At 29.4% G+C, this 10,701-nt stretch overlaps 2 protein-coding genes across 6 annotated transcripts; one reads left to right on the top strand and one right to left on the bottom strand.

Annotated features, from left to right (window-relative positions):
* Positions 1 to 388: 388 nt before the first annotated feature.
* Positions 389 to 4,027, bottom strand: LOC117229009 (PP2C-like domain-containing protein CG9801). 5 transcript variants are annotated; one of them, XM_033485135.2, is made up of 9 exons: positions 3,889 to 4,027; positions 3,096 to 3,236; positions 2,928 to 3,016; positions 2,437 to 2,732; positions 2,133 to 2,359; positions 1,868 to 2,068; positions 1,489 to 1,786; positions 932 to 1,421; positions 389 to 781 (listed from the first exon to the last, which is right to left on the bottom strand). In XM_033485135.2, exons 4-9 carry the CDS (start codon positions 2,589 to 2,591, stop codon positions 566 to 568), a joined length of 1,587 nt encoding a protein of 528 aa, XP_033341026.1. In that variant the 5' UTR covers positions 2,592 to 2,732; positions 2,928 to 3,016; positions 3,096 to 3,236; positions 3,889 to 4,027; the 3' UTR covers positions 389 to 565. The 5 variants fall into 5 exon arrangements, with proteins under 5 accessions (XP_033341026.1, XP_033341031.1, XP_033341029.1 ...); XM_033485140.2 differs by lacking the exon at positions 3,889 to 4,027 and having other exon boundaries at positions 2,151 to 2,359; positions 3,096 to 3,234; XM_033485138.2 differs by lacking the exon at positions 3,889 to 4,027 and having other exon boundaries at positions 2,437 to 2,592; positions 3,096 to 3,234.
* A 248-nt stretch (positions 4,028 to 4,275) lies between these two features.
* On the top strand, positions 4,276 to 10,675 carry LOC117229007 (protein zyg-11 homolog B). Its single transcript, XM_033485130.2, has 9 exons — positions 4,276 to 4,416; positions 4,524 to 4,761; positions 4,852 to 5,046; positions 5,369 to 5,772; positions 5,851 to 5,996; positions 6,140 to 6,528; positions 6,723 to 7,092; positions 7,160 to 7,496; positions 7,621 to 10,675. The coding sequence occupies exons 1-9, from the start codon at positions 4,308 to 4,310 to the stop codon at positions 7,749 to 7,751; spliced, it is 2,319 nt and encodes a 772-aa protein (XP_033341021.1). The 5' UTR covers positions 4,276 to 4,307; the 3' UTR covers positions 7,752 to 10,675.
* The last annotated feature ends 26 nt before the right edge of the window (positions 10,676 to 10,701 follow it).

Below are 10,701 nucleotides of genomic sequence, written 5' to 3'. Positions count from 1 at the left end.
TCTTCATCCTGATTGGTCAATGCTTTACTTATAACCAATCAGTACACAGTAACTGTTAGTAATCTTAATATGCTAGCATTTTAAGCAAAACGTGTGTTTGCATGAAATTTTTATTCAATTATACCACCGATATCGAACGCAATTTCATGGTACATATGTTTTAATGACATTTTATTTCGGGCCATAATTTTATATATAACTGTTTCCAGAATATTTTCGAAATATCAAAATTATACATTCCAGTGTTTATTGCTGCCGCGTATATTTCAATGAACGATAATGCCGTTCATCTGTATGTACACGTATAATACTTCGATTATATAGAAATTATACACATATACTTTTAACATATTAAATATACAATTATAATTAAATAAGTTTTGTCATATAAAGAATAAGCACATGTATTTTTTATTTTAAATAACAAAATGATGTAAACAACTTAATTCTATAATACTTAAAACAATACTTTTACTCAACATATTCAGAAATATCTTATATAAAAACATTTTAACATAGTACTTGTCTTACAAATAAAAACTGCAACTTTTATTACCGCGGTTATTTATAAACCATACTCTGAATCAAATGATCCAACTACATATGCTACAACTGTTGCATGATCTAATTTTCCAGGAATCATGGAAACCTTGTCCAATGTTTCTTTTCGCAGAGTTCTTTGTTCTTGTTTGGAAAGTTGAACTAATTGACCATCTTTACTTTGTGCATAATATAAATCGGTATCTTCCAATATTCGTCTTTTGGCAGCAGTTATACGCACCTTATTATAAAAAAATTAAACTCATGTTAATATTTAAAAACAGTATTTTATTATATTTGGTACCTATTAATTTCATGTATCTAAGTGTAGAAACTTGAAATATTACATGCACACTATTAGTGGATTCTAATTAAACTTGAGAAAACTTACAGCAAAGTCCAAAAGAAGTTTGCAAAGATGTTTGGCACTGTTACATGGTGGACCTTCACCAGATACACCTCTTCGTAACAAATCTTCCATTCTAAGTAGAGTTAGCTCGTGTCTTTGATAAGCCTCGACTACAGGCAAATTAGATTTATTTCTATTACTATTGCCGGATTCTGTATGTCTTAAGGTCTCTACAGATTTTCGACGAGTTTTCGATCTTCCTTCAGCATGATTTTTCACTGTTGAATCAGGTATACTATTATGGCATGGCAAGATAGCAAATTTTCCGACTACAGGATCAAAATTGTCTGAAATTCCGTCACTGGTTAAGAATACGATATCTCCGTTTTCAACTTCTGTCATTGCAAGCGTCAAATTATTTAATTCAGGATTGCATCCATCTACAGGACCTAAAGCTCCAAGAGCATCACGCATATCGCGCATACAATGAATATCGTGAGATCCTCTGGTTATTTCTCTTACTCCAGTTTTCCTGTTAATATTACCATATTACTTTTATAAAAAGGCTGTAATAGTTATTAACAAATTATTTTTGGTACCTTGAATATACATAAGCTAAACTGTCTCCAACATTACAGGTACAAGCCACATATTTTTTCTGATTTGTATTAGATTCAGAATTTGGCAGTGGAAGAACTGCGCATACAGTTAACGTTGTGAGCATTCCTTGCTCTTGTAAAATTAACGAATGTGCAGCATGGAATGAACGAAGTAAGGCTATAAATACATCTTTCGTTGTTGTTATTTCATTATTAACCGAAGGACAGAAGAGTGCATTATTCAAGTATTCCATACTTCCATGTACAGCAGATCTAGCTGCAATACTTGCTTTGGTACCTATTAAATTTATGTTTCTCTATATGTGATGTTGTTTGTGATTACAATGTATAAAAAGATATTCTTGAAGGTTAAACATACCCCAATTAACACCATCCGCAAGTGCTAAAATAGCTGAGTTTGATCTTACTACAATTCCAAAACAGTCTGCGATAGGTTCCCCATTATTTGTATCATTTGTAGGATTTTTCTCATATAACGTAGTAGCAATTCCATACGCTGTCTCGTGAGGAATAAACCAATCAGAAATACCAGCAATTGTAGGAGTTGTGGTTGTGGACGCTGTAAAAAGTAGTTTTATCATTTCTATATTGTTTATCCAGAATCCAATAATTTTAATACTTACTGTTTCTATATTGTTCACCTTGATCTAACATATCAATGTAATCTATGTCGATGTCATTAATACTTAAATGTTTTTGTTGCACATTAACTGCTATGAGTCCATTGTCGGGACCAGTGTGGGCAGCAAATACTTCTTTATCTTCTTGGAAGCTTCCAAGCTGTCTAATTGGCAGTTCTTCTGGATTTCTACCATGCACAATTGCTGGTCCTTCCTGCTTTGTTTCTAGACTAAAAATATAATTTAAATGCTACACTTGCATATAAAATTTTTTTGCTTGAAGAATTTTTATATAAACATATATTACCCATCTAAGTATCTGGTAATAAAGCAACCACTTGCAAAATCTTGTGTCATTGATCTAGGGCTACGCAAGGTTTGTTCTCCTTGACCTATATTTTCTACAGCTCCTGCCAAATAATGCCGCATAAAGCCAGCAACCTTTTTTCTTAAGCTTGGCATTCTTTGTATGAAATTAAATTCAAATACAGGTAAAAAGTTGATCAATATCAGTTGTTATAAAATATGACATTATAAAATGGTTGACACTTATTAATGATTCAAACCGTGACCTTAATTTGGAAAATGCATTCTTCTTTAAACCTTAATAAAGAAAAGAGAAAACATATAAGTATATTTTATATTCTCACTATTGTTTATTTTACATAGTTCCTTTAGTTTATTATACTTCTATCACCAATGAATGAATTTAAAAGAAAACCATTTTTGTTTATTTGTGTACAAAATAACATAAGAGAATATACAATACAAAATTATGTTTATAAAGAAGTGTCTAACTTTTTGAATTTGAGATTTGCATTTTAAATCAGCTTCTTTGATATCCGACAATCCTTTAATTCTAGGATCAAACGTATGTAATTACAATTCTGTAATACGAAATAATGGTTATGTTTATCAAAATGAACGTACTTAAAAATGATCTATACATAACTTTTATAAACTTACCTACAAAAAATTCTTACAATACAGGGATGACATCGTAATCCACATTGAAAAGCACATCGTTTTCCACTTTACCGCCATATTGATAATATGTTAATAACTGATGAATTCCCGTAAAAGTAGAATTAAAACTTCAATCTGTTACTTTAAATGAGAAAATTTCATTCATTATTGGAAAGTGTCACTAGTTTCTTATATAAAAATAATTCGAATGATAAATTCTTTTTATCAGAACAATGCAAATTTTTAATTTCCTTAACATTGAGGTACGTGTCACTGACAAAACTATTACAATGTATACATGTATACAACGCAATACAGTTAGCACTATTATTCCCACAGTTAAATTTCGATTGATATTTTTGTTTATTTTCTAATGTGTAATGTATTTACAATAATAGACTGATTCTACAGTAGACTTATCCTACAATGTGCATTCAAGTCAAGTAGACATTTGGTCTGTTTAAACATTTGGCAAGTCAATGGTCAATATGGCGTTCTCTCCACAGGTGAGAGACTATGATTTTCCGCGGTTGTTTTTAGAATTGTGAATCAGTGCTATGCATTTTCAAAAGGATTTATAGAAAAATTTAATCATCTTCTTGAAATTCTTGCGATTAAATGATGATATACATTAATGTGTTACAACGAAGTTTGCAGTTTTATCATTTTCTCTCAATATGTGGTATAAGCAATGTGCTTACAATTAGATGCATAGTGACACAAATATTTATTCCATTTTGTGAAGTTGTCATTATGTAATCATTAGACAACGAATGTTTATGTAAATTCATACCTTTATAAATTAATTTGCGGAAAATAGAGTTCGACGGAGTTTTAATTTTTTCTTTCATTATGTTAAAAATAAAATATGATTTTATCATATACTACTGAAATTCTTGCTTTATTGTGCTTGGTATATTCATACACGTACATAAAACATATATGATTGCAAGTTATTTCCAAAGTGCAGTTGTTCGTTTCAAGTAATAAGTATATGAGCTGTCATTCAAATTAGAATATTTGGTCTCATAACATATGTGTGTCTGATATGGAGAAGCCATTGCATCAACTTTAATGGTATCTATTTATTATGACAGATCCATTGAAATAAATGTAAAACAATGAAATGCTAGACAAGTGGAAGCAGTTAAATATTTAAGAAGGCAATAAAAGAAAAACAAGAAGACTTGCATGTGTGAACAAAAATAGAAGATGTTTGAGTCTCCTAGAAGTCTGTGTGAGGTTTGCATTGATTTTATTTGTGACAATATTTTGAATGTATGTGTCGTAAGCACAGGTTCAGTGGAGTCACCTTCTTGCAGTAAGTACCATCGACTACATGTTCTTTTAATAAATTATTTATTACATTGGTACAATTAAATGCAATTATTTAAAATTTGTTATTAAATCATTGTTATTCATTATTAGACCAGCAAACTGAATCCTCTGTAAACAATAGTAACACAGATATTTTGGCTAATACTGCATTATTGCCTAAAACATCTAATGATGCATCATCAAGCTCAGCAACAAGACTTAGTTTTAAGCGTCCAGATATTTTTATACCTGCTGAAATTTCAGAATTACTATTATCTAATCTCTGCGAAAGAAAAGCATTATGTGATGAGACCATAACACTTTTTGATTCAAAATCCACTAGATTAAGGTAAATTACATCTAATCTTCTTATACAAGAAATATTTATTATGAAAAAGAATGAAAATAAAATATTAATTGTTCTGATTAATTCTTCTAGATGTGTGCAGTTAAAAGATGCATCTGTATTATCAGCAAAAGGCTTGAAAGTTTTAAAGCAACATAAAGTTCAAGAGTTAGTAGTAAATGGATTAACGATAACAATTAATGATCTCATAAGCTGTTTAGGTGATTGGAGTTTACAAAATCTTAGGTCATTGAGTATAGCAAGAGGAAGTTTTTTGGACTGTTCACGGTATTTAATATGTATTATTTTTGAAACAATACTAACAAGGGAACATAGTGAAGTAACATCTGTTTATTTATATAAAACAAAAATTTCAATTTGTATATATTCTGTATTTACATATACACAAGTATACAACAGAACATATTAATATTTGATTACAAAAGCACTTCTTTTTTTAATCTTTATTTAAGATAGTACTTTTAAAGATATTTCATATCAAAAGTTGATAAAAATTGGCAGATGTCATTTCAGTATATTTTCTTGTAAATAAAATATTTTCTTTATGTACAATGATATTGATGGTATGCATATACATATAATATTGCAGGTATTGTCTGCTAGTAACACTAAGTAAATTAAAAGCATTGACTTCATTAAATGTGTCTGGAACAAATTTTAATCAACATGGTTTGGAAATAGTGGTTGACGACCTTCCCCTTTTAGAAAATATAAATATCTCTTGTACAAACGTTGATGATATAACACCATTAAAAAAATGTAAAAATCGGTTGAAAACTCTTTACATGTATAACTTGAAGATAAATAAAAGTGCAAATTTAGTCTCAGTATTATTGGAATTAAATGAATTAAGGCATCTAGACATTTCGGACGAAAAGGAAGTGTTTAATTCAGTTAACCCTGTGTTTAATGCCTGCTTTAGAAAACCAGAACTAACACGTCTCTTAAAAGCTGTAGACTGTATGCCATATTTAATTAGTTTAGATTTATCTGGTAGGTATTACATGATTTTGTTCAATTTGTTCTATTTATTTTGAATAAATATAAATTTTTGCTTTATATTTTCTATAGGTAAAGGAGATATAGATTTAATATACTTGAAAAAATTTATCAATGCTCATCCACATTTAAGGTTTTTGGGACTTGTTGCTACACTTGCTTGCTACGAGGATAGTTTAACAAATTTTACAAATAAGGATTACAGACCTGAACTTGTTGTAAGATATAATATCATTAATATTATAGATTGATATTCGTAAATAATATTTGATTAATTGCAGAACTATTTTTGTTATTTTTAATAATAATTTTTTTATATATAATGTATGTATAATATAATATGTAATATCTTTTATTGTAGGTTAGTGGTACAGCTTCAGAAGCTCAGATTTTGGAAGCTCTTAGAAGGTATACGTGTAGGCCACTTTATCTTCAGAAATGTTTACTTAATTTATTCCGTTTAACACATAATTTCCTTGAACCACGAGTCGATGTCATAAAGTTGGTGTTAAATGGTATGAGAGAACATCCACACGAAGGTCGTGTACAACTACCTTGTACAGCATGTCTTTATAATCTTTCCAAAGGTGAATTTGGTATTATGATTCACCCATCTATACTTAAACAAGTTGTTGAATTAACAATGGTAGCGATGGAATCTTATCCAACCAATTATCGACTATACATGAATACGCTGCTAATATTATGTAGCGATAGAATTCTACAAGATGTTGCTTTCGATAAATACAGGTGCGAATATGATAATAATTTTTATATAATTACATGTTTAAATTCCAATAAATGATATAACTAATATAAGACAAGGTTAATTGTAAGTGAGTGTACCTTGAGTCACTTTTTTAACAATATATGAATATTGGAATTTTAATGTACATTGTACTTGTAGTAACAAATTGTAATTTAATTGCTCCTTGTTTTTATAGGTGTGCACAATTAGTGATGAATTCCCTGTTAACTTTTAATGAACCATTAATGACTCGCATGTCTGTTGCTATTACCTCAGTTTTAGCATCAAAGATAACGCCAGTAGAAACATCTATGCTTGCAGCTCAACCACAATACATGTCTAAATTACTTGCAATAATTAGGTCTAAGGTCGAATCTAAATCAGTAGATATAACGATGAAATTTACGTTAAGTGCACTGTGGAATTTAACTGATGAAAGTGCTACAACATGTGCAATTTTTCTGGCAGAAGGTGGAATGGAGTTGTTCCTTGAAATGCTTGAAAATTTTCAGGGCTTGCCTAGCGTTGATACTAAAGTATTAGGTTTGATAAATAATATAGCAGAGGTTTGTATATTTATTTATTACAGTATGAAAATAAAACAAAGTAACATGAAATGTAATTTTATTGTAGATTAGTTATCTGAGACCCAAGCTGATGGAACATAAATTCATCTCTATGCTTCCTATATTGTTGGTCTCCACACACATCGACGTATCTTATTTCGCGGCAGGCATTACTGCACATCTGCTTAGCGATGGTCCAAGTTTATGGTGTTCGAAAAATTTGCAACAAAACAGAGAGCAATTGTTACAGCTTTTGGCTCACACTGTGACTCACTGGCGAACTCCTCAAGGAGAAATGGTTGCTTATAGAAGTTTTCAACCATTCTTCCCCCTTTTACGTTGTTCAGATACTCCAGTTCGACTGTGGGCAGTTTGGGCAATACAACATGTAATTACAAAAAATCGTAAGTATATTTGACGTTTTGACAACTATTAATTGTTACAGATGTTTCCAGCAATGTAATTTCTTTTACTACACTGAAACAGATTGTAACCATTGCCTTATTTCCAAATTCTTATTATTTGTAGCGAAACATTACTGCAGCATGTTAATCAGAGAAGAAGGGGTAGAAATCTTAAAAAGCCTGGAAACGTCAAATACACATGTACAAAATTTACGGCAATCAATCCTTGAAATGATTGAATTAAATTCTGAATAATGACTATTGCCTTCCACAACAAAATTTGCGTACCATGGAGTTGGTATACTAGTCAATGTTTATATCTATGCACTCTTATATCCTGTCCTTTAGACCAAATAATTGAAATCATTATATGATCATGGAAAATTATCAAAAGTGGATTAAAAAGTGAAGTAACAAATCCAGAATATTACTATTAAATTCTATAGATTTAAATTGAGGACCTGAATTATTATAATAGTTCTATTTATTATGAAGCGTAATGAATTATAGCATTCATAGATCTTACATTTACAAGAGAAGGACTGGATAATATTGATGTAGATACTCAACAATTTTAAAGATATAATCAATTAACATCGGGTATGTATTTATGGATTGTAAGATTTTTCTGTTCACTATGAACTTTTAATAAATGTTAATTTATTGTTGCATTGACACTACATACATTTTACTCCATCTGAAAAATTAACTTGATCTTCATTTACAATATGCCTTATATGTACAGAACTTAAATTTTTTATATTTTTAAGACTAGTTCGTCTTTAAGATTGGCATGACACAATTTTGGATGTTCTAAACTAGTCTGGTTTATTATCTATCTATGCAAAATTTCAAGTTCATTCGATAACTAAGGTTTTGTTGATTGAAAAATAAATGGAAAAATACGAGTAATGTATATTTAAAAATCATTGTCTTACAATCTGATATTACAACTTTACCTTCATTGGCATACAATATCTATCCAGGGTAGAGTTGAATAACACAACTAATTTTGCAAATATTATCATTTCACAAAAATCAAAGTTGACAATTGGAATCCTTCTCTTGTCACAAATATGTTTGAATGTATAGAATAAGTTACATTTAAAAAATTTGTTTATTAAACACTGAACGTGAATAATCGTTTAAAGATGTATGTTGAGCATAGAAGAGAAAAATGTTTAACGTTTTATTATCATATGCTATATTTTGTAATTGTTGCGTATTATAAAACTAGGTTTTGATGATCAAATTAAAGCCTTATGCACTCCTGTATCTTGAGCTTTCTGCAAGCCTACTAGGGATAATGCAGAGTTCAAGTTGATGTAATTTCCTTGGACATCGTTGGGTGAGCTCCTTTAATATAATTTTATGCAGGGAAGCTCCACTTCTTGTTTGCTCGATATGTAAAGCATAGATCCTCAGCAAATTTGTTCAGGACGTTCATGCCTTAAACTACTTAAGCCTCAATGCTATAGCCATGTATGATTTCAGATAGGTTTATGTTATTGATTGTGTCTAATATTCTACTGAGTTAAAATTGTATGATATTGGACTACAAATACTGGACTATAGCTGACATGATAGACTCGAGTAATAAACCTCGCTGTTCCATATGCTGAATGTGACAATTTTTGACTTAACGAGATATAATCAAGCTGCCTAAAAGTTGAACTATAGCCTGGTGAGGCTATTCAATTCTTGATGATATTCTTGATAAAATTAAGTCCTCGTAACCAGTACAGGTTTCGTTAGCACTGATGATTTTACAATTTATAGATCCTCGTTTGCATTAACTGCCTCCCTAGGATGTTGGATATTTCTCAATGACATTACAATATTCTAATATAATGCACCACACAGTAATAACAATGTGATTTAAGTAACAAAAACGTTACAATGCTTATATTTTATTAATTTTTTCTTTATTCTTTAAAATGCTAAGTAAGAACTTAAAATAACTACATATAACATTTAGAGTAGTAGGTCCAAAGCTGGTGGCTCCTTGGATTGGAAAAGATTGAATTAAACATTTTTGTAATCTTTACAATACCACATAGGGAAAAAATCGAATTTTAATCTTAAAAGTCGAAATGCTCCTTTTAAGCTGCTCAGAATTGGGTAGACAATGGATAACAAAAAATAGACTAAAATGATAGTCTTACAATTGTTAAATATATTCATATATTTTAAAATAAATTAATGAGAAAATTGAACAATTTAAGTAGTAAGTGCTAATGTTTCAAGAATTGAATCATTTGTTATCGATTGCGTCGTTTTGCGTTACATAGATATAAACTATAATATAACTAATATTTAAGGTTCTAGTCTAATAAATTTGATAATTATGTTATTACAATATTTGTAGCATATCTTTGGTCAGATATTTGATGATTTCTCCATTTACACTGAAGCGTCACACTGAACTGTTACTGTTGTTACTGTTGATGCTTATGGGTGTAATGCTTTCGAAAAAACTATCCCAAAATTAAACTCGGATTGAAATTATATAGCTTGATTAAAATGCACACTGCTGGTGTTTCAAATCATTAGTTATGCAATCAAAGATTATTATCAAGATTATTTTCCCAAAAAGTATGAGGAAATGTTGGGAGTATTAAAACATCAAAATAAACATCAACAGAAACACAAATTATACATTTTCTCTCTCTAACCCTATGTGGTGCTCTCATTTTCCAATTTTCAAAATTCTAATATATATATATATATAGCAATATATATATATATATTGCTGTATTTATCATATAAATGATATTTATGTTAACACTGTAAAAAAATAATGTGATTAGTCTAGAATCTTATTAATATGCTTTGAAAATATCTGAATTATTATATAATTATAAAATACATTATTCTGTTATAGTATTTTGGATTCAGGTCTTCAGTTTTTTCTGTTAATACTAATATCTTTAGAATTTTTCATTAATAAGTGACAAACTTTTAAAGATTAACCATGCATTTATATGCCTTCAGAGATATAAAAAATGCAAAGTTTAAATAAAATAAATATAACGATATTCTGATTATATCTGTTAACAAAATATTATTGATTTGTATGAACAAAATTTATCCTTTTGAAAACATGAACTGTTGATCTGAAATGTAAAAAAATGTCGATTTAACTACCACTGATTGTTAATAAACGTAAATTACTATTCTGTTTGAATTATTCTTCTCTTACCCA

This window comes from Megalopta genalis, chromosome 1, assembly GCF_051020955.1.
Source record: "Megalopta genalis isolate 19385.01 chromosome 1, iyMegGena1_principal, whole genome shotgun sequence".
Taxonomy (NCBI): Eukaryota; Metazoa; Arthropoda; class Insecta; order Hymenoptera; family Halictidae; genus Megalopta; species Megalopta genalis.
The sequence above is the reverse complement of the archived record's forward strand: the minus strand, read 5'-3'. Positions and strand labels throughout refer to the sequence as shown.